General features: G+C 31.1%; 1 protein-coding gene and 1 pseudogene across 1 annotated transcript; one reads left to right on the top strand and one right to left on the bottom strand.

The window, feature by feature from the left end:
* LOC149062665 (uncharacterized) overlaps positions 1-26,007 on the bottom strand; it is a 410,648-nt pseudogene that overhangs the window by 72,251 nt on the left and 312,390 nt on the right.
* LOC149062694 (uncharacterized) lies at positions 1,664-4,995 on the top strand. Its single transcript, XM_089222165.1, has 5 exons — positions 1,664-1,692; positions 1,798-1,875; positions 1,984-2,061; positions 2,175-2,252; positions 3,281-4,995. The coding sequence occupies exons 2-5, from the start codon at positions 1,836-1,838 to the stop codon at positions 4,993-4,995; spliced, it is 1,911 nt and encodes a 636-aa protein (XP_089078291.1). The 5' UTR covers positions 1,664-1,692; positions 1,798-1,835.

Genomic DNA, 26,007 nt, shown 5'->3' with positions numbered 1-26,007 from the left:
CTCAATAATTTTTCTACATTAAGTATTATAGTTATTTGTCGTCGTCATGCAAAAAGTGATCAAGTGAACAATTTTATAATTAATAACTGCGCAATTTTTATATTTTTCTCTTGGTCGCTTTTTCATGATGGCAACTGAGTTGTGATATAAGTATTGCAATTGTGCAAAAGTAAGCAATTAAAAAAATAAAAACCCAAGTATTGTCAATCAAACTAACTGAATTTATTTCCAATATAAAAAATATATAAATTATAAATATTTTTACAAGTGATGATTCATAACCAATTTACTTTTACATATTTAAATATATTTTAGTTGGTAGCTAATTGCAGGGGTGGATAGGCCCATAGGGAAAAAGGTATTTTCCCTGTAGGCCCCCGGTCTATATTTATATCGGGGCCCACTCGGGTCTAAACATTTTTTTTTCGTATAACATAATATTCACCAAATAGAAATAATTTAAATTTATAACTATAAATTATTATTACTGTTGTTTTTAACAATATGATAATAACACATTACCACAGTCCACGACAAATCAATAATTTGCTCACAGATATTTAACACAATATTATATAAATATTTATATAGATATTATTAATAGTATTTTAAATCTTTATTGTTAATCGAAAACCGAAATATCCGACCGACCGCCGTCCGCGAACACCGCACGTTCTATAGTCTTTACTGATATGAAATACCATTTTTCAGAAATGATTGGGTATTTAATATCTATTTTTAAACAATGTACAAATAACAAGATACGATGTATTATTATTGTGTTATCCATTATCCGATTAGACCGATTATCGTATCCATGTTCAATTTTATTATGAAGTCGAGACGTCGAGTGTCAACAGTTTCGTCGTGCGCGTTGACTCTGTATTTTGTCATTATTGATGTTTATTGATGTTATTGGAGTTTATTTTGTTTGTTGGTAATACTTACTTATATATTAATAATGAATAATAAACGAAAATATAAATCCGGTTCAAAAAAACGCCAAGAAAAAAAAAGAGAATTATTGATGCAATGTGCAAATAATAAAAAACAAATGAAATTAATTTATTCAAAAGGTAAGTTCGAATTTTAAACGATTATGCTTAAATACCTATGTTAATATCCTAATTTTTAGTTAATAATATCTTCTTTGAATATTTTATTTATTAACATTTAATCACAGGCTAAAATTTTAGTCCGTACAATTAATTGAGTAATCAGATATAAAATATTGAATTGATCCATGGTTATTTTTTATTATCAAAGTAATGTAATTTTAATGATGTTATATCAACATGTTAACAATAAAATAATTTCACCCTCATACCCCTTATGTATATAGCTATCAAATGGTGAGCTAGATCTCTAAATTTGGGTGAACAATTATTATATGAACACATCATAGACCGGATCACTACCTTGTGTCCCCACAATCTGTTTTACACAACTCACAATTTTAGCCAACTGTCATTTAATAATTAATTTAAATATTTTCGATTATTATCAACAATTATCTACTTATTTTCTTCAATTAGGTAATTACTTACAGACTGAAAGCTAAATTGTATGCTTATGTATTTATGAGTTATTTTTTATTTCTTAAGTTATTTTGGACTTAAAGTACATCATGCACTAGTGCACTACTATAATATCAACTACAAATTAATTTAGAAGGTCCAATTTTAAAATTAGGTAATTATTAACTTTGATTATTTTACAAAATAATATTAATTAATAAGTAAATGTTAATTTAGTATTATTTTTTTATAACATTAAAAATTTGTATTGATTTTATAGATAAACCTGAAGTTTCCAATTCTAATAGTGAACATTTAATGGAACATATTAATTTAGAAGTTCCAATTGTTAGATTAGGTAATTATTATTAACTTTGATTGTTTTACAAAATAATATTTAATAATATGTAAATGTTAATTTAGTATAATTTTTTTATAACATTCAAAATTGTTATTGATTTTACAGATAAACCTGAAGTTTCCAATTCTAATGGTGAACATTCTATGGAACATATAAATTTAGAAGGTCCAATTTTAAAATTAGGTAATTATTAACTTTGATTGTTTTACAAAATTATATTAATTAATATGTAAATGTTAATTTAGTATTTTAGTGTTATTTTTTTATAACATTAAAAAATTTTATTGATTTTATAGATAAACCTGAAGTTTCCAATTCTAATAGTGAACATTTAATGGAACATATTAATTTAGAAGTTCCAATTGTTAGATTAGGTAATTATTATTAACTTTGATTGTTTTACAAAATAATATTTAATATGTAAATGTTAATTTAGTATAAATTTTCTTCTTCTCATTTTCTTTTTTAATTTTCTAAATTTGCAAAATTTTTCAATATCAGATTGTATACTTTGATATCATTTTTCCCTCTGAATACCCAGTCTACAATAACTCGTCTCATTAGTATTAATATTTTATTTGGTTCATGAACTAGGACATTACAAACTGCAGCCTGTAATGTGTATTTATATAGTATAAAATATTTCTAAATTTTTTTTTTTGCTCCTTGAAAAGCTTTTGCCTGCGGGCGCCCGTGTTCCCCTTCATATTTTTTTTTTTAATTCTCTAAATTTGCAAAAATTTTTAATTCCAGATTTTACACTTTGATATAATTTTTCTCTCTGAATATTCAGTATACATTAACTTATTTCATTATTATTAATAATTTTATTTGTTTAAGGACTAGGACATTAGAAATTGCAGTATGTAGTGTGTATTTTTACAGTATTATATTTTCTAAATTTATTTTTTTGCTCCTTGAAAAGTTTTTGCCTGCGGGCTCCCATGCACTCCTTCTCATTTTCTTTTTTAATTTTCTAAATTTGCAAAATATTTTAAATTAAATTATTAAAACTTTAATTACCTACTGCTATCAAAACAATTATCAATTTGATTAAATAATAGAATAGTTTTCTTTAGTTTAAGAACTAGGACATTACAAACTGTACCTAGTCTGTAATATGAATTTATATAGTATCATTTATTTCAAATTTTTTATTTGCTCCTTGAAAAGTGTTTGCCTGCGGGCGCCCGTGTTCCCCTTTTCATTTTTTTTTTAATTCTCTAAATTTGCAAACTTAATTTCAGTTTTTATACTTTGATATCATTTATCCGGGAATAATTGTTAGATTAGGTAATTATTATTACCTAACTTTGATTGTTTTACAAAATAATATTTAATATGTAAATGTTAATTTAGTATAATTTTTTTATAACATTCAAAATTGTTATTGATTTTACAGATAAACCTGAAGTTTCCAATTCTAATAGTGAACACTCTGTGGAACAAAGTATTGTTGATACTTTTTTCAAAAAACCAGATTCAACTAATAATGCCATGTATTGGTTATTTCATCCACATCAACCAACTAACGAAATTCCATTTACTGCAGACAAAGCATATAAACGAAAGAATGGTAGTTATAGAAAATGGTTATCTTACAGTACCAAAGATAAAGCTCTCTTTTGTTGCATATGTATTGCATATGGACGTGATTCTGGAGTATTCATACGAGGTTTTAGTGATTGGAAACATGTGTATGTACGTATTCAAAACCACGAGGACTCTGCAATTCATAGATACAATGTTGATGCTCATTTTATGAAAACAAAGTTTGCATCTGTTGATTCTCTATTGGTGTATGGCCAAAGTTCTTTAAGAAGAAAACAGGTTGAAAATACAAGACAGATAATGCATCGTATTATAGATGTCATAAAATTAATAGGAAAAAGAGGACTTAGCTATCGCAATAGAAATAATGAAGCCGCTTATACATTAAATGATACCTCTTTGGACCATGGCAATTTTTTGGAAATTATTCTCCTGCTAAGTAAATATGATGAAGTTATAAAATGTCACTTAGACAAGGTTATAAAAAAGAGTACTAAGAGTCACAACAAAGGTTCTTCTCAAGGAGGTGGGGTTATTACACTTTTGTCAAAAACCACTATTAATTATATTATTGAAGCTATCTGTCAAAAAATCAAATTTTTAATGTCTGAAGAAATTTTAAAGGCCGGTATGTATACCATTCAACTGGACACAACTTTAGATATATCTGTTGTTGATCAATGTTCGGTTATTATTCGTTATGTCAGTGGCACTAATATTCACGAAAGACTAGTTGGTATGGTCAAATGTACTTCTAGTAAAGGAATTGATATGGTTGAATTAATTTTGAAGGTTTTTAATAGTTTGAACTTGGATCCTAAAAAGTGTGTTGGTAATGCTACTGACGGCGCAGCAAATATGCAGGGTGAGTACCGTGGATTTTCTGCTCAGCTGAGTAATGTAGCAAATAAACAAATACATATATGGTGTTACGCTCATGTTTTAAACTTGGTTATTGGTGATGTAACCAATAAAATTCTTCAGTCTATTAATTTATTTGGAATACTCAATGGATGTGCTGTTTTTATTAAAGAATCTCATAAGCGTATGGATGTGTGGACTAATAAAGAAAAGAATAAACGAATATGTTCTATAGGAGAGACTAGATGGTGGTCTAAACATAGTGCGTTATCTAAAGTGTTTGGTCATTTCAAACGTCCAGAACCTGGTCTATTTGTGGAACTTTTAACTACATTAATTGAAATTAAGAATGACGTTTCTATTACAGCTGATGCTCGGTATAAAGCAATAGGGTTAATAGAAGGATTATGCAAGTATGAAACTATTTTAACGGCACAAATTTATTTGCGGATTTTTCAAAAAACCACGCCACTTTCTAAGTATTTACAAGGTCATGGAATAAATATGATGACATCTTTTCAAATGGTTCAGGCAACACTTGAAGAGCTTAAACTTGATGCACGTGACTTCTCAAGTGTCAAGGAAGCAGCAGACAATTTTGTTACTTGGGCAAATAATAAATTAGAAGTTGAAGAATGTGAAGTAGAAGTTAGTCATAGTTTTCCAGAAACTAGGAAAAAAAAAAACAAGGCAATTTTCCTATGAATCAACTGATGATCCAATAGATGACCCTCTGCATGCATTTGAAGTCAATGTCTATAATTTAATTCTTGATAAAATAATAGAAAGTATTTCATCTAGATTTTCATTGCATGGTCAACTTTTTGCAGACTTTTCATACCTTGATCCAAACAATTTTAAAGTAAACATGCCTCTACCTACAACAGCTTTGTCAAGCATATATGATAAAATAGTTCATTTTATCCCAGAAATCACTTATGACACATTAAAGGATGAATTTACAGACTTTATGTCTAAGTGGAGTGAATTCAAAAAGACAATTTTTTGTGAAAATTATGACTACACTGAATATAACTCTGATAACGAATGTGATGACAATGATGAAGAAAAATGTCCCCATACTGCAGCTGGCGACAAATATTGTGTGGTTTGCATTTTTAATTTTTTAGTGAAGTATAATTTGTACACCAATGCTTATCCTGGTCTCTACAATTGCTACAAATTACTACTTACTCTGTCAGTTACTCAAGTAAGCTGTGAACGTAGTTTTTCAAAACTAAAATATATAAAAACATATTTAAGAAGCACCTTGTCACAAGATTTATTAGAAAATTTTATGCTCATGTCTATAGAAAAGGAATTGTTGGTCGGAATTGACTCTGATGAGATTATTGATGAAGTGGCTTGTAAAAGCAAATTGTTAACAAAATTATTATTGTATTGAAAATAATATATAATAAAATTGTAAATGATTAACTATAGTAATTTTTATATGTTTTGAATATTTTTTATAAGAACATTTTATATTTTGTAAATAAAGTGGTCATTTAAAACTAGTATAAAATATGCGTATTGCGAGCGAAGCGAGCAAATTTTTTTCAGTTTGGGCCCCCTTAAAAAATTTCCCTGTAACAAAAATACTACCTATCCACCCCTGGCTAATTGTATTGATATTTGACAAAGTTATTCCATAAATGTATTTAAATTAGTCGTTTCGTTGTACTCAATTAGTATATATCATGAATTTTTCATAAATTGTAATAATAATATTTTCTTATTGGAAAAATAATTCAAGTTTTTATTCTTTAGTTCTTTTAAGTCGCAATGTCATGTTGGCTTCAATAGCTATACACAGCATAGATAAACATCCATATGTTTAATATCTATAATTTCTTTTCAATTATTTTTACTGATATTTAGGTAATACGTATAAAATGAGTAACAATAATATTTTTGAGGGAATGACATGATTTATTTTAAATTATAAAAAAATTTAAAAATTTAAATTTACAATACTTTTTTGTTTATTATTAAAGTCAAACAAAAATTCAAAAATAACAATAAATTATAATATCGATATGTTATTCCCTCAAAAATATTCTTCTTTATCTTTTTTATAATGGGTGATTTTACTCTATGATTACTTTGAAACTTATAAAAAATGATTCTGTGTAAATGCGTTTTGTCAATGTTGAACGTGGGACAGAGTGAGAAAACAAATAGTGGGCTGACATCATGATAATGCGCAAAGCCCTATATCACATCCTGATCAACTAAGGTTGAGACGCTTTTTTTAAACATCATTATCCATTCGATCTTTGTATTTATCTAATAATGTTTTATAGCGTCATGACGCTTTCTTTTATTTTTATTTAACGTTTACGTAATTACGTTATAATCAAAAGATTCAGCTAAGTAAATCAATCATGTCTTAATTCACTTTATCTGAATACTTTTAGATGAGTAATTCATTGAATCGAGACGAATCACTGAATCGATACAATGAATCGATTCACTTAATTGAATTGAATCAAAAGAATCAATTCACTCAACTGATTCATATTTCCCATCCCTAATAATAATGTACCGCTCTCGCGATTATAACACACGCGCCGCGGCGCGTAGATGATGGGCGTGGTTACGGCCAGCCGCGACGGCGGCGATACGGAATACAACGCCATCTCTTGAGCGTTGTATGTTTTTCACTTTTACCACGACGGCCTCTTAAGGTGCGTCTCCACCAAAACGCACGGCCGTACGAACGGCTTCGTGCAGCGTACGGGTGTACGACACCGTACGTTCATAGCCATGCTGGACAACGTCTACACCAAATCGCACGATAGCGACATTCGTATGTCTCTCCCGTTCGCTTGATTTTCATCAGTTTAGTCCCGTACGCTGAAGGAGAAACGCTATCTACTTTTTATTTTAACCATGAATAATAAACTAGTGTATGCAAGTCATAATAACGACACTATAGCAGCTTGCGCTGGGTTTATTATTATTCATTCTTTATTAAAAAAGAAAATACAAAAGAAAAAAAGAAAAGCTCCGCGTTGGTGGATGACTTCTGCATTAAAGAGTAGGGAGATTTATAGTGCAACTGATTTACTGAACGATTTGAATAAAGAAGACGGAGCAAATTCCTATAATTTTTGTAGAATGAGTTCAAGTACCTTCAATAATCTACTTAAAATGATCGCGCCTAGTATTGAAAAACAAGACACAAATTATAGAAATGCAATCCCAGCCAATGAACGATTAGCTATAACTCTTCGATACTTAGCTACTGGAGACTCATGCATAAGTCTGGCATACACTTTTAAAGTGCCCAAACAAACAATCTCTAGAATTATTTCTGAAGTCTGTGCTGCAATAATAGAAGTTCTCAAGGAATATGTCAAGGTTAGTGCAATATAAATATTATGTTTTATCTGTAAAAATGAATTACTCTTTATTAGCTGTTATTTTTAAAAATTATGAAACGTAATTCCTTTTTAATTAAAATTTGATTATTAAAATAATCAGTTAATACAATAAATAATAAATATAGGTACCTACAATAAAATAACATAATAAATAAGTACCTCGTAAGTACCTTGTAGTTTTTGTGTGTATTTATTTACATAATTTTTTAAGAAAACAAGAAATTACAAACAGTTGTTTTTCATATGATGAAGAAAAAGATGGAAGTATTAATGAAGGTACTTGGAGGCAAGATAATATTGATATGGGATCTTTCACTTCATTATTAAGAGTAGGACGAAAACCCACAAGAACAGCAGAGGAGATTAGACTCGAATTTGCAAAGTATTTTTTCTCTGAACGTTTACCGTGGCAAGATAATTATGAGTAGTTAAGCAAGGGGGCACATTAAAGAAGATTGTTTTAAAAAGAAAACAATGGACAATAAATACAATCAACAAAACACGTCGGGAAACGAGTCCAGACCGAGCACGTCGGGCGAGCGCTTGGTCAAGGAGATCAAAATATCAGCCCACGCATAAAAAGAACACTACCGGTAGTAATCATAATGGAAGATAATCACGTCGCATATTCAAGTCTTCAATCTTTCACAGGAAAATTCCGCCTATTGGTAGATACAGGAGAGGATCTCAACATAATAAAAATTAATAACTTAAGCGACGAAGTGATAGTAAATACCCATGATCGACATCAACTGCAGGGTATAAACGGTCACTTAGTTCAAACTATCGGTTCAACATGGCTTAACCTTGATATGAGCAACTTCATGTCGGAAGTTTCAGTTCAGAACAAACTTTCTGAAACTAAATTTCAAGTGGTACCGTCATCGTTCCCTATTGATGGAGATGGAATTTTGGGCAAACCTTTTCTGAAGGAGAACAAAATTATCATCAACGTAGAGCGCGAGGTAATCACTTACCCAACTACAACAACCATACCGTCACGAAGTGAAGTGATAATTCCAATACGAGTATCAGCCGAACTTGAAGCCAAATCGTGCAATATTTTAATACACGCTCAAAACATTAACGAACACATAATTTGTGAAAATGTTTTAAACACAATAAAACAAGGACAATTATTAATAACAGTAATAAATCCAACATAATTAATGTACCGAAATTAAATGAGCTATCGCATGATATTTTTGAAACAGTGCCCATCAAATGTATTCAGAACCAGGGGACTCCAAACAATGCTAACAATCGTATTCAATTATTAAAAGAAAATCTGAGATGCGACCATATATGAACCAAGAGGAAAATCCATCATAAGATTATGTACTGAATTTTCCGAAATTTTCTTTTTGGAAGGTGATAAATTATCATGCACAGGATCAATTCAACATGAAATAAAAACGACAAAAGCAAACCAACCAATCTTTCAGAAATCGTATCGTCTCCCTTATTCACAAAAGAAGGAAATCGATAAACAAATTGAACAACTCCAGCAAGACGAAATAATTAGCCCAAGTGAAAGTCCTTGGAATGCACCACTTTTAATAGTTTAAAAAAAGTCGGATGCATCAGGATTACAGAAATATAGAGTTGTGGTTGACTTTAGAAAACTCAATGAGATAACCATTGGGGACGCTTTTCCGATGCCAGATATATCAACAATACTAGAACAACAAGGAAAAGCTAAATATTTTACATGTTTAGATATGGCCAGTGGATATCATCAAATCCCATTAAAACCAGAAGATAAGCAAAAAACAGCTTTTAGCACCGAGAAAGGACATTTCGAATTTAATAGAATGTGCTTTGGTTTGAAAGGCGCACCGGCAACTTTCCAGCGCCTTATGAACAGAGTGTTGGTGGGTTTAAATGGGGTGAAATCGTTTGTTTACCTAGACGATATAATCGTCATAGGAACAACACTAATGGACCACGAGCAGAATCTTCGTCAAATATTTGAAAGATTCAAAAAGCATGGACTTCAACTTCAACCAGCAAAATGTGAATTTCTTCGACGAGAGGTAACCAATTTGGGACATGTTATTACAGAAGATGGCGTGAAACCTGACCCGAAGAAAATACAATGCATAATAGATTATCCTACAGATTTTGTTCCAAAATTAAGTGAATCAGTAATTTCAGAATTTCAATTAAGCATACAAAAAACCACTTCAGAAAATCTGACGAACTCAACGATACCTGGTTTCGGCGGATCAACCCGGTGAAACCATAACAGTATATTAACTTTTAATGAAAGAGTCAAATAATTATTTATACAAAAACTGATATTTTGTTTTTGTATATTATATAGGTACTCACTGTTTTATTGGCATATAGGTTTATTGTGTCTTTAGTTTGCCTTGGTTTATATTTTTCGTTTAAAAAACTCATTTAACTGAATGCAAACCATTTAGATTTGTATAAATCATCTGTACCAGCACCTGAACGATGAGTATTATCTTGCCTTTGACGTTCTCGGCGATAAGATCCTTGAAGGGTTTCTATTTTTTTTTCACGTTTATCACATCCATGTCCATCTCGGTTGCGATTTCTTCCCAATCATCGGCTTTTTTTAAAAATATTTTTATAATTTTCGTCAGATGGATCCCAGAGAACCCTTTTTTCTCTATACAACCTAAAGTAAGTAAGTAAAGATTTGGAATCTGGCCTCTCCATGTATAATTAATATTCAAACAATAAATTATTAAAAATATAAACAGTTTAAACGACGCGAACGTGAACGCAAGACAAATGACAATATTTTACCGTATGGCGTCCCAACCAAAATTAAATTTCTTTTGATGTGCCGCTACCAGAGCGAACATGTCCGCACACGTACGAATGGTGCTCGTACACGAACACAACATGTCTCGACCGGCTCGTATGGTCGTCGGTTCGAACGTACGGAGCCATTCGTACGGCCGTGCGTTTTGGTGGAGACGCACCTTTAGTAGGCATATTATAAAATAATTACTAATTATTAATAACATAATAACGACTATACCTATCGTTATTCATTGTTTAATACATAGCGGCAAACATAAAATTATATATTACATACTCATGGGACATAGTTAACATAGTTATCTATACATAATATTATTAAAGGTTATCATGGAGAATTTGAAAAATAATAACATTAAAAATATCGAGAAAAAATATACAAAGTTTAGCGCATCTTAATCGATGTATCAAGACGGGCACAGACTACGTTGCCGCCGTATCGAACCTGTTAACTGCGGATACACAGCCTAACGCCTAACGGGACCTACCTATTATTCGGGTTGATAGATGGGGCGCATGTAAACTCCCCTAAAATTTCGTAAATTCCCCTAAAAACATTTTGCTACCGTATTACACTCACGTAAACTCCCCTAAAAACCTTTTGCTACTGTATTACACTAATGTAAATTCCCCTTAAAATATTTTAATAGAACCATTTAGCGTAACCCAGAGGACACCACGTGGAGGCGGTTCTATTTATCCTCCAAAAATATTTGTGTTTTGTATTGCATTTATATTATTTTATTCAATTTTATTTTGAAAAATTATTTTTCATTGTCATACTAGATATGTCTAGGTTTATTTAAACTATAATTATTTTTTAATTGAGTAATAGTGTGAAACTGTTTTTATATAATGGAATGTAGTAATTTTTTGTTCTTTATAATTTTTTATTAACTGGTTTAAAAATTGTTGTCGTCTCTTTAATTTATTATTATGGGAGTTATTTGTTTTATGAATACTTTGTAATTTTATGTAAATTTCTGTTTGAATATTTTTTAATGTATCTATAAATATAAAAATGTTTGGATGACTGTGATTAAAATTTGCATTAAAATGGGCATGAAATGATTCACATGCATTTGTCGATTTTGTCAATTCAGAAGAAGCTTCTGCCCAGACTTTTGGTGGAAAAGTTGCTTCTTCGTCAATATACGTATTTTTTAAATAATTATAAAATTTATCCAGGCGGTCATCGTTTGGTTTAATGTTATACAAGTCAATACTAAAACAGTTTTCAACATCTTCTGGATTTAAATATATTAATCCAAAACAGTAATGCAGCCACTTACTAATTTCTGATTCGTCATTTTTATAATCAGTTGCGAGCCCAAATCTTTGAATTGCGCGCCACCACGCCTGTGATAAATGAAAACTACAACCATCTAATTTAATTTCTGGCCATTGTAACATACACGCATTTCTTAAACCTTTTTCAAAATCGGTTACAATTTTATTTGGTTTGAATTCACCACTATCAACTTCATTACATAATTCATGTATTGTTTGAAAACATTTTTTATAAGTTACTTCTTTTTTATCTTTCAATAAACAAAATATTAAAGGAACATAATGACCGTTTAAATAACCATGAAAAGTTAAAAATTGGTAAAAAAATTGTGCACAAAAATCAAATGTTCCATCAAGATAAATAATTTCAGCTTTACAAAAAGCTTTTAAATTTAATTTACATGAAAAAATTATCAAATTGTCTATTACATTATTTGTTAATACAAAATGTTCGTCTTGGACTGTTTTTATATTAAGTTGTTCTATAGCTTCGTGGACAGAATTCATACTTGTTGGTAAAGAAGGTAAAATATTACGGCGTGCATTGTATGCGTTTCTTTTAGCATATTTTAAATCAGTGATTTCTAATTTATTAGTTGACTGGTCATTTAAACATTGAATTAAAACTTTACTTGGCTTATCATGAGGATTATCGGTGGCTTTTCTTTTTACTGATGTAGACAACTGTTGGCGCTGTATCATTTGTTCACTGCAAGATTCGTGGTTATGATTTTCATTACTTGATGTTATTAAGTTTGAAGGTTCTAATATTTTTATATAAGCTGGACATCTCTTAATACAACAACGCCACTTCTTTTCACCAGTTACAATCAATGTACGTTCAAAATAATATTTAAAAAGTTTATAAACAATCAATGAACGACCACGTTCACTGGTAATAAATTGGATTTCTGACATAACTACTAATTAATAAATAAATGAAAAATATCACACGAAACTAAAACGATGTTAAAAATGTATTATAGAATATAGATCAACTAACGTCTATGGTATGTAACTGACTGAGAAAGGAAAATAGTTAGACCCAGTTATCTTTATTACTATTTATTATTAGTTTTATAAAAGTACAATCTAGATTCTAGATAATATACTGTATTTTCCCATAAACTCACTCTTATCTATCTAATGTATAAATGTATATAAAATAAAATGTAATACGCCTTTGATGCCGCGGATAGTTTATTTAATTTAAAAAAAAAAAAATAATAATAATAAATTTGTTATTTAGGGGAGTTTACGTAAGTGTAATACGGTAGCAAAATGTTTTAGGGGAGTTTACATTTGCCCGATAGATGATGTGAAAACTATAACTGTTAAGCTGTTTTTTGGTGTAACTAATAATTAGGGATGAGAAGTTATAGGATTTGCATATTTTTTTCTATATCTCCTATTTATAGCTAGGTGAGCTAAAAATCTGTTCTATAACCTAATGAATTGAAATTTGATATTTAAATGTTGCATATTTTTGCATATATTGGTAGTTTTCTTAGAAGTTGCATATTCATGTTTTTTGTGCATAAAAATGCATATTTAGTAAAATTATTTATTATTTAATTTAATTTTATAAGTTTGTAGTCAATAACCAATAAAATTTAATAGTTTATAAAAGTAAATTTAGGATTAGTATCATTTATTGGATAAATCACATCTATGGACGAATTGCCAGAAGACTTAACCGGAAATTACCTTATTTACTTCAAGTATGCCCCCATAACTTCAGTTGATGTGGAAAGAAGTTTTTCGCGATACAAAAATATTCTTTCGGATAATCGTCGGAGGACGGAGATTGGATGTCGAAAATATTTAAAAAAACTTTGGTGGTTCAAATGATTCAATGCAACAAATTTACAGGTTATTTAGGGATTAAATTACCTGACTATCAATATACGTATAATCAATACACCTACCAATCATTTACTATCTCATATTTATATACCTAGTATTAATTTTTTATCACACAGTTTAAATAAAATTTAACGAAATATTTATACTAATTTATTGTAAACATGTTTTTTTTATTTATAGAAAAAATTGCATGTTATAATATATTTTTTGCATATTTTCAAATTTTGATGCATACCTATATCATAATTTTTTCTTGCATATTTTGTCTATTTTAGCTCCTATAAGTTCTCATCCCTACTAATAATTAACCCAGTAAATACTTTTGAATTGTTGTGACACCTCGAATCGCATATTATCACCTCTCCGGTGTATATATTACTCAAATTAGATATATTATGCTATTATCATAACATAAAAGTGATCATAAATATGCCAAAACATACCGAATGCGAATGCGTTGCAATGTCTGATGTGTTTTGGCAAAGAATAAATTAAGAATAATTGTTAAAACTAATAAAACTAATAACTGCATAGTACATGTCATAGTAATATACCTAGTAGCATACTAAATGTGAATACATTGCATATGCATTATTATTGTTGTGTATATGTATTGCTTTAAGTTCAATGCTTAAAGCTATGTTACATATAATATGGTCACTGGCCAGTCTAAGGCATCATTTATTAGATATATATATATATATATATATATATTGTATTTTATTCGTTATGCACTGTGTGTGTTAAGTCAAACAGAATTGTGAAATTCTATAACAATATACAGCTGTTAAAGTAAGAACAACTTGTTATGTTAAGCTATGTATGTCAGTTTCATATCCATTTGTATTAGGTTATGTACTACACAGTACTACAACTCACATGTTTATTTGTTTGTTCAAATTTGAATTGTTTTGTATGATGTATCATATTACAGAATTGTGTGTACATCAGTTGTTGACGTTTTATTATGCTTTATATTTATTAAAGTTATTCTCCTGACAGTATCACAATTTGTGTCCCTGACCAACATATAGGTATGGTACACGTTAATTATTTAGTATGCGTGGTATTCGTGGTAAACGTGGCAAACGTATAAGTTGATATGGTAGTGAGTTGTAAAACATTAAGTGTAGGTGTAAGTGTGTGTGTGTGTCATAGACGCAATAATGGGAAGGCTGTAGGGGCTAAGCCCCCTAATAAAACATTCAAAGTTCCCCTAAAAACCACGCATATATTATAGATAAATTTTTAAAAACAATAATAGACAACTTGTTAAAATTAAGCAATATTTGTTTGAAGTTATACCTAATGAATTGAAATGTGAGATGACTGTTTTGAAAAATATGATGAAATGAGAAACTAACTCTTACTATTTAATATAAAAATAACGGTTTTCGAAATTAGCAATACTTTATATTGATAGATATTATTTTAAATAGAAAAATAAGAATATAAAATGTAAAAACTGTATTAAATCTGTTACCTATACTTATAAAAGTTCATTATTGTTTTATTTCTTATTTTTAAGTTTTACTTGCCTTGCAATTAGCACATTTTTATAGAGAATAAAGGGTGTTAAAGAACTTCTGAGAGGCAGTGATTGAAAATATATGTGAGGAGCTGAAGCCTATGGTGTGTGCAGGGCCTGATTTACCAATTCGTGGGCCCAGTACATTTTACAATTTTGGGCCCCAAATTTTCCATCTCTATTTTCTTCAATGCTAAAATAAAAATGTACGCATAATATATTTTTAAATTAATGCTGTATATAATTAGTATATGAGTAGTTGGATCATAGAATAAATATGTATGGTTAAAAATATGATTATTATGTTTAATATTTATTCGAGTAAAATAATTAACATACACAAAAACAATTTTTTTTTAAATTAGCATTTTTTATTAGATATTACACTTATATAATAGGTATCAAATTAAATGTTTTTACGTTTAATGTCATAAATCTAATTTTATTTCAGTTTTCACAAACATTTCCTTGCTTTTTGCTTAGAAAACTGGTCAATAACATCATCAAAATTCAGGTTTGCTGTGATATCACTTTCAATAGATAATATTCCCAGAGCGTCTATATTTTCTTGACTCAATGTAGATCGTAATCTATTTTTAATTCTTTTTAATGAAGAAAACGATCGTTCACTGGAGCAATTTGTAACAGGCATTGTTAGAAAAATTTGAAGACACGTTTCTACATTCTGAAATGCATGTGATATTTGCATATATTTAATGAATTTAAGTTGGGCAGCGGGATTTCTTGATATTTGATGAGAAGAAATTAAACTATGAAATTGAAACCATTCATCTGCAAAATTATCGGGATCCAAATCTAGTTCATTTGTGTACATTGATTGTAAATTTTTTATTTGGTTGTTAATTTCCTTTCTATCAGGATTTTTATTGAATAAAAATCCAAATTTTTCTTCTACTTCAATATAGGCCATTTTTCGTTTTTCAATTCAGCTATAAATTTATCACAAATAACATAATGAATATCACTCATAAACTTCGCTCTTGAATCTAATTGTCTTTCTTCAAAATCAGTATCATCTATGTGTCTACTTTTTGGTGTCTTTTTTTCTTGAACTCTGATATTCAATATCCTTATTTAAAAGTTCTATAGATTTGCTTTCATAATCATCAAAGTGTTCTCGAACATACTGTATGAAATCTATTAAGGAGTTGTATAAGGGCACTATTGAAAACAAGATTTCTGTTGAACTCTGGAGACTTTTTGAAGTTATATTTATTCGTTGTAATATAACATCCCAAACTATAGTTAATATAGCGGTTTCCCTTTTTTTCAATTTTTTCAAAATGTTCATTGCATCAAACCGAGTATTGCCGTTTTCATTATTATCTTGAGATATTTCTAACAAAATAGATAAAATATGAGCATAATTTTGTCGTAATGCTTTAGTTGCATCAGCATTTGCGGACCACCGTGTTTGTGAAGACGATTTAATAGTTAGCGTTTCATTACATTTTTGATGTTCACATAAAAGTTTCCAACGATGAGTTGAAGACGAAAAAAAGTTATAAACAGATTGAATTATACTAAAATATTCAACTGCACCGTTACAATTTTCAACTGCATGAACACCGACCAGGTTTAACGAGTGTGCCGCACAAGGTAAAAATAGTGCTAAGGGAGCTAGTTTTCTTATTCACACCGTGTGTGTGTTTATTTGTATGTACAATATGCAATTAAAACACAGTTTTACCTAATTAACACTAATGCAATCATACTTATTGCAACAAAGTCAATAACAGCAGTAGAATAATACTGATATAAGAGGATGAGATATTTATAATATTAGTTAATTTGAAACAAAAATTGTTGAATGTTCTCATGTGTTGGTAACTATACTATATGCAATATTACTATACTACTATACTTTAACAACATACAATTTTCAATTGTATTTTATATTGAGCAGTAGAACAAACCAGAAGAATGTTTAATTGGTGTGTTCATACATACATATTATTTATAATCTTTATATTAATTTATTTATAAGTGTTTAATATGCCTATACGTTTTTCCATATAGTTTTACCCATATGTGTTATGGTACCTTGAGGTTCTAGGTTTCCCATCTGCTTTTAAATGAACTCCAGAAGTTTTCAAAATATTGTAATAAGATTCTATATCTTCTATAGTTGTATTTTTTGGTTCCTTTTCACATAATAAAGACTGTAGTCCTGGCGTAAATTGATAATATTTATTAAGTAACAGTAATTTACCGTGACCAAAAGTTACGGAACGTTTTCCTATTTTATATGAATCGCTATTTTTATCATAGTGCATACCATAAGATTTATCATAACGTGTTGATTTAGGACGGTTATTTAAAAAAATTTCATTTTGTTTTGTATGCGTACTCAATGGTTCAATTATAGGCTTAAATGCATCACGGAAATAGTTTTCAGAATCTATAACACCACGTTTCATTTCCATTATTTTTCGTTTTATATTTTTTTTTGATGTTATTAAATTTTCCAACAAAACTTTTTCTTTGTTCATTGCAAATAATAAATGTAATATACCTGTATAACTATCAATAACACTATGCAGATAATAAATGTGTGACGGTATATTTATATGTAAGTATAAGCACATAAAATTATTTTATTTTAATGAACGTATGAAAACCACATCTATACCTTCCTTCTTTCATTTCTTGAGTTTTATCGATAACCATAAACCCACAATCACTAAGATTCCAACATAAATGTGAAATTTTACGAAATTTTGAGAAATCCATATCTGTAGACGAATGATCGTTGAATATATGTCGTAAGTTTGTATCATCTTGTTTCAGTATTATTAAAAAGTTTGTGTTATCTCTTACTAGCTGTTTTGATATTTTAGAATACGTTTGTGCTAAATAAAATACAGAGCTAGCACCTGAATGTCTACCCATGCTAAAATATTCTCTGATTACAGATTGTGGACCGCATATTACATCATCAAAAATTATGATAGAATTTGTCTTAGTTAAGTTTGGTTTTATAACCTTATCAGCATTAGTAAATATGAAAAAATTAGCACCTTTTATGTCATCTATTATTTTTTTCAATAAAACATATTTTTCCTGATTAGAGGTTTTAGAGTACAAATAAATATTTTCAAATCTTAACCCGTTTATATGAGTGATAAGATTATACATTATATTTATTTTTCCTGAACCGTTGGGTCCAACTAGTATAGCACGTATAGTGTCAGGTAATAACGAGCCGTGCCTCGATGGCTTTTTTACCGACTGAACATCAACATTTATAACATCCAATTTATCTTTCTGATCAACCAAATCCATTATTTTTTCCTTATAAATACTCTAGAATTTCCAATTTATAATCAGTTATAAATGACGCGTTCAACTCACAAGTGTAAATCAGTTAAGACTGGGAAAGGATTTGCAAACTCCCTTATAAATAGCCTTCCGTTTGAAACCCATGTTCCAGGCTATCAGTATTGTGGTCCTGGTACAAAATTAAAAAAGAGACTAGATCACGTAATTAATTCCACTTTATAATAATTTTTTTTTAAATTAGACTTTGTATTGGTGATATATTATTGAGATAATTAAAAATGCATTTTGTTAGATTAACATCTAAAACTGGGTCATGTAAATATGTTTTGTTATGGTTCTCTTTACAAATTATATTATGGGTTTCTTCCAAATTGGTGAGTCTACCTATTTTTCTTATTTTGCCTATATATTTCTGTAATAGTGTTTTATTGTTAACTGTATTTATTATTTGTAAATAAAAATTGCGATCATTATATAAATCATTACTAGTAATGTTTAATACTGTAATATTTATTCCGAGTCTTTTTAAAATTTCTTTGTCTGTATTTCCATTCCATGTGATTATTGTGGGTTTTTTATTTTGAAATTTGAAATAATTTAATATGAATTCTTTTGTTAAATTACTATGTTTGGTTAAGAAGCTAACATTTAGTTCGTTTAAAAGGGCATCTTTTTTCTCTGGTTTGTTTTTGAATATTCTGTTGATTGCTCTTATTATTGTATTTATATTTTCGCTTGGTAAATCAATGTATTGTGATTCTTTTCTTAATAGTAATGGTTGACCTTCGAGTTTAATAGTTGCTGATTTTTTATGTTGATTTGTGATTGCACCTGATACAAGAACTAACGTGGTTTTCTCAATCATAGTAAATTCGAAATCAATAATTATGAAGTTCATTTTTATCTTGTGTGTCCTGTAATTTACATATAATTTTTTAATGTTTAATTATTTCGCGCATATAGGTTAAAATAACTGAAAATAAAAAAAGTTTGATTAAAATCTCCCTGTAAATGAAAAAACTGGGATAGTAAGCACCCACAATTCTGGACAATCAAGGGGGAAAGTCGTGGATAACCGTTTTGAAATCTCCCTGTAAATGAAAAAAACTGGGATAGTAAGCACCCACAATTCTGGACGATCGAGGGGGAAAGTCGTGAATAACCGTTTTGAAATCTCCCTGTAAATGAAAAAACTGGGATAGAACCTACATATACTACCTACTTGAGTAAACTTTATTTTATATATTTTTTCTTTAAATTAAAAAAGCTTGTTTTTCGGTTTCATTATTTAACTAAGATAAAATACCTATTATTAAGAATAATTCAAAATAAAAGAATTAATTTCCAGATTTTTATTATAATGTTCTTACCTTAATGTTACTGCTAACTTTTCAGCTGGAGTAATACTTTTTCTCATCGATTCCTAAAAGTCGTGTTCCTAGATACATAGTTAATAGTTCATCAAATGCCGATACGCTTATCCGGAAATAATTAAAAAACTTCACCGGATCTTTTCTGATATTTTCAAAAAGTAAATTAAACGCACCTTCAGAAGGACGTTTTTATTTTTAATAAAAAGTTGGTAACACAAAAACAAAATAATATTTTCATCTGCCATTATGGTGTTGACTAGTTGAGTTGAAACATAGACACATACTAAATATTTTATGTATGTTTCATGAAATAAGTTATCGTGAATATCAATAAAACGTGCCGTAAATAAACGCTCGTGTGTTGGTAGGTATGAATTAAAACGCGCGGTAAATTTGGTTTACGCGGTAAAAATGTCGCGCGGTAAAATAACGCCCGTGTGTTCCCAGCCTAAGGAAAGCCGGTTGCTGGCAGTACAGCAGCTGCTGTCGTCCGTTGATAATGAAAAATGATACCCCAATGTTGTATACCTATCTCTCGATGATACACAAAATAATCGATGAACAATTAATACTATTTTGAATCACTTTATTATACATAAAACAAACACACAAAAATACGGGTCTCTATGAATCGCTTACAAACATAATATCGTCTCTCACTCGAAACCCGCACTGTCCCTCTCCTGTGGTGCTTACGTCCTTAAATATTATTTTACAAAGTGCTGCCTCAGCTCATTTGCTTCGTTGGCCTAAAATTACGCAATTTAAACATTTAGCTAAAAGAAGTAATAATTATCTATTATTATTAATTGGCACATGCCACATACAACACTCCCTTATGTTAAAAAAAAAAAATGTCCTCATATTTTAAATTTAAAACTATGCAATGTAATATATACAATTATAATATTAAATTAAAAAATTACTAGTAATAGTTGTATTACGTATATTTAGTGTTTGGAGTGTGGAAAGGTAAATAGGAATAACATATATATTTTTTTTGTGAAGAAAATTTTTGGGATAGGGTAAAATTTATAATATTTCAAAACCTTCTGTAACTGTTGTGACCAGAATTCGATTTTTTTATTTGTCCATTTATATAATATGTGATTGCTTTAAGTTCATTGTCATCAGAGATTTGTTATATTTAATATTTTAATTTTAATGCTTAATTGTTGTATCTCTCTTTTTCATCTTCTTGGTTGCGATGTTCACAGAATGATTATTTAGTTTTGTCTATCGAGCGGTTTTCGAAATTATAAAGTAGGTGTATATTATATATATATACGAGTATATTATTATTATTTTTTTATGAAAGGATCCAGGATGATGACGAAAAATTTGAAGAGATCTCTAGACGGAGTAAAAAAAAAATACAAAAATGTGGATGTTATTGCTGAGTTTACTATTTCATTCGTCTCCTTCGTTGTATTGTGTAGATTGAATTCTCTTGTACTTGTAGCTGCGAATGTTAATATTTAGTAGTCTTGGTGAAGTGTTGGTTGACCGTCGTGTATGCCTTTGTTTTGATACCGATTTCGTGTTAAATTGGTTTTGCATTTTTTTTTTTTTTATTAAATACTATTAGTTATTATATTATTATGATACATTTTTTTTTTTTTACATCTCACTGTTAACATTTTGTGAAATTGATTTTATAAGTGAAACCTCATCAGTAGCTTCTTGGATTAATTTATATTGATTTTAGTCGTGTGAAATGGATTATTATTATTATTTTTTTTTTTAAGTAAGTATTAGAGATTATATTGTTTATATTTTATTGTAATATTATGATGTTCGAACATATTTTGTAGTTGGACTTACATTGTGATTTTTATTCAATCAGGTTTGTTTTGTTAAAGTGTAAAGAGTGTATTAATTATTTGTATATGTTTAACTTGTATAATTATCTTTGTGGAATAGGAGGGGGCATGGTTAACATGTCTATCTTGATAATTGCAGGGTATATTTTATATCCTATGAACCCTATTATTATGGTAAGCATGGTTAACCATGTAATATAAATTATGTCACCTAAGAAATAATCAATAAGTTGTTGTGAACCCCTGAATAATATTATATTATATTATATTATGTTCACATATTAACAGTATAAGAATAGTGTGTTGGTCGACGGCTCGTCGACAGGAATCCGCTGACTAGACGATTCGGCGTCCGGCGTAGCCGCAGGCCGACACACAGGGAGGAGGTTAGGCAGTCGCATTAGAACAGAGCATTATACATAACGTATGTTTGAGAAGAGCATTTAATAACATTTTGTACAATTAGTAAGTTAAAACCGTAATAAAACCTAATTAATTAATAACAATCTAATCGTGCGTTAATTTATTTGTGTTGGAACCTTGGTTTCATAACATTTTTGGTGGCAGCGGTGGGATTCGAACCTACGCCTCCGAGGAGACTGGTGGAAAGACTCTAGAGGTAGCCAAAGCTTTGGAAGTACAGGTTTTCATTGAAGGGTTAGGGCCCTTGAAAGAGTTTATTAAGGCTAGGAATCCAACGACCTTGGAAAAGGCCATACAGGCATCCAGAGAAGAGGAAAGGGTTAGACGATCTGCTGAAGAAACAAAAAAACTATATACCTTACCAAAAAAGGTGGAAGGGACAAAAGCCAAAGTATGTTTCCACTGTGGGAAGTCGGGACACTGGGCAAAAGACTGCAGATCATTAGACAAAGAACCTAAGGTAAATCCAACGGGTTCGACAAAACCAAGTTCAGTACGAACAATCACGTGTCAATACTGCCGTAAACCAGGACACACAAAAGAAGAGTGTAGAAAACTCAAATATGTTCAAGGAAAAAGAAATAATCCTAGTACGTCGGAAAGTCGTAACCAAAACTCAGGAAACGAAACACCGTCGACTTCCAACGGCGGGCGGTCGGCGGGCAGCCTAAAAACTGCAGTAATAAAATTTCCATCATCTTCTTAAATGCCGTGAAACAACAGAAAAACGAACAAGACAATCAGAATCCTGAACCCCAGGAACAGAACCTCCATTACGACCATTTACTTTGTAAATGCTCTCAGACAATTACACCGACCATTAAGCTATTAGTCGACTCAGGTGCTGATGTGAATTTCATAAAGGTATCTTCACTGAAAGATGAAATAATGATTAGGGAACAGACGGAACAAAATCTTTCAGGAATCACCGGTCACACCCTACATTCACTTGGCACAACCCATCTAACTCTTTGTTTGGGAAGAGATGAAAGAACAACGGAGTTTCATGTGGCACCGTCATCTTTCCCAGTACCATACGATGGTATTTTAGGGAAACCATTTATAATTGGATTGGAAACGATTCTGAATTACAAGACTAAACAGTTAATCTTGACCGATAACCAAAATCCGTCAAATTTAGTTAACCCTACAGAACTTCCAAAAACATCAAACTCAGTGGGTAACTCAGAGACACAGAATTCAACAGAAAATTTACAGTCAAAAGAATTCAAAATTACACTAAAACCTCGTAGTGAAACGATAATTAGCATCCCTACTCCTAATCTTCAGGAGGAAGAAATCTACTTGATACCCGCACAGACATTGGATGAATCAATCCTATGCAGCAACACGGTAAACCAAGTCCGTCAAAAACAGATCCTTATAGCCGCGGTAAATCCTACTGAACAATCCGTCCAACTCACGGAGCAGCAAATCAAAGGATTAAAATTTGAAAATTTTACAGAAGTAAAAGTACAGACCATACAGAAGGTAACGGAAACGGTTGGAACCAAGGGAAGATTAGTTACCCTTAGAGATTCACTCGATACTGAACATTTAAATATAGAGGAGCGAGAGTCACTCATCTCAATATGCGAACAGTACTCTGATATCTTTCATTTAGAGGGAGATCCACTAAATTGCACAGATGCTGTTTTCCACGAGGTAAACACTCCAGGTACTACCCAACCAATCAATGAAAGGCCGTACCGTCTACCTCATCGACACAAAGATGAGATAAACAAACAAATGAAGCAACTCGAAGAGGATAATATTATAGCACCTAGCCGAAGTCCATGGAATGCACCTTTACTGGTGGTTCCGAAAAAGGCAGACAAAGATGGTGTCGTAAAATACAGAGTATGTGTAGACTTCCGGAAACTTAACCAAATATCAGTCGGAGATGCTTATCCACTGCCAAATATAATAGACATTTTAGACCAGCTTGGTAAGTCTAAGTACTATACCACGTTGGACCTGGCCCAAGGATACCATCAAGTTAGAATGCACCCGGAACATACTGAAAAGACAGCGTTCTCTACAGACAAGGGACACTTCGAATTCCTTCGCGTTCCCTTTGGGTTGAAAGGTGCGCCTGCAACTTTTCAGCGTTTAATGAATACAGTCCTGGCTGGACTAACAGGATTAAAAGCATTCGTCTATTTGGACGACATTATCATCTACGCACTCAGTATAGCAGACCATTCCGAAAAATTAAAAGCAGTATTCGAACGTTTGAGAACATTCAATCTAAAGCTGCAACCATCAAAATGCATCTTTATGCGCAAAGAAGTTAACTACCTAGGTCATGTTATAACCGACCAAGGGGTGAAACCAAATCCACAGAAAATTAAATGTGTAATAGAATTTCCAATCCCGACCAACGAAAAGGAAGTTAAATCTTTCCTCGGTTTATCGGGATACTACAGACGATTTGTACCAGGATATGGACGAATAGCCAAGCCACTAACTACTTTGTTGAAGAAAGACGTCATTTTTAAGTGGACAGATCTCTGCCAAGAAGCGTTTGATACGTTGAAGAAAATTCTAACAACAGAACCTTTATTGCAATATCCGGATTTCACTAGGACCTTCAATTTAACATGCGACGCTAGCAATTACGCCATTGGCTGCGTTCTCTCGCAAGGCCCAATTGGCGCAGACCCTCCAATAGCGTATGCATCACGGACTCTGAACCGTGCTGAATTAAACTACAACACGACCGAAAAGGAGCTATGTGCGATAGTATGGGGGGTGAAACAATTCCGTCCTTACTTGTTCGGTCAGAAATTGAATATAGTAACAGACCATCAAGCTTTGAATTGGTTATTCAATATCAAAGATCCCGGATCCAGATTGACTCGTTGGAGGATGAAGCTTGCCGAATATGAGTACGAGATCCATTTCAAACCCGGAGCCAGTAATACCAATGCGGATGCATTGAGCTGAATTAATAGAGTTGTGACCAGAACATCCAAATCTCCAAACTCTACGGAATCGCCAGACTATACAGAACCTTCAACTTCTACAGAACATTCAAGCTCCACAGAACATTTAAGCAACTATCAGAAATTTTTAAAAGAAAAAGTTGCATTCACTCCAAATGTAGTGGAATCGAAAGGAGACATCTTCGAGACTGATCAAAGCATGGCTTTAGCACACTGTGTCTCTAGCGACCTTAAGATGACTAAAGGAATCGCCTTGGAATTTCGACGGAGATTCGGTGGATTAAATCAACTTCGCCGACTTCCAAGAACAGTCTCAGATGTATTGTCTCTTCGGTTAAAAGAACGCGAAATATTTTACCTCGTGACAAAACAACATTTTTGGCAAAAACCCGAACCTGAACATTTATTCCAAAGCTTACAGAAACTTCGAACTCTTTGTGAAGAACGAGAAATTAAGACACTCACTTGTCCACGTCTAGGCACTGGCCTAGATGGACTCCAGTGGGAAACCGTCCGTTCTATGTTGCAATACATCTTTCGAAACTCTCAGGTAACTATACAAGTGTTAGTTCCTGAGACGCTCTCGGAAGAGGATCAACTACAAATCATCCGCGAATTCCACGAGAATCCGATGAGAGGGCATCAGGGAACCACCCGTACCCACCAACGGATCTCTCAACATCATAATTGGAAGGGAATGAGGAAACAGATAAAAAAATACATTCGGGAATGCGCCACCTGTCAGGCAAACAAGTCATCCAATCGAACTGCCCGTGAGCCAATGATGATAACCACCACGGCATCCAGACCCTTCGAAAGGATATACATGGACATTGTAGGACCACTTACGAAATCCTACAATGGAAATGTGTTCATTCTTACACTACAAGATGACCTTTCAAAGTTCGCGTGGGCAGCTCCGATGCCAAATCATGAAGCTAACACAGTCGCAAAATTTTTTGTGACTCAATTCGT

Source organism: Diuraphis noxia, unplaced genomic scaffold, assembly GCF_037042655.1.
Source record: "Diuraphis noxia isolate RWA-SAM2 unplaced genomic scaffold, SU_Dnox_SAM2 contig0001, whole genome shotgun sequence".
NCBI classification, from domain to species: Eukaryota; Metazoa; Arthropoda; class Insecta; order Hemiptera; family Aphididae; genus Diuraphis; species Diuraphis noxia.
Note: the sequence above shows the minus strand (reverse complement) of the source record. Positions and strands in the feature narration are given on the sequence as shown.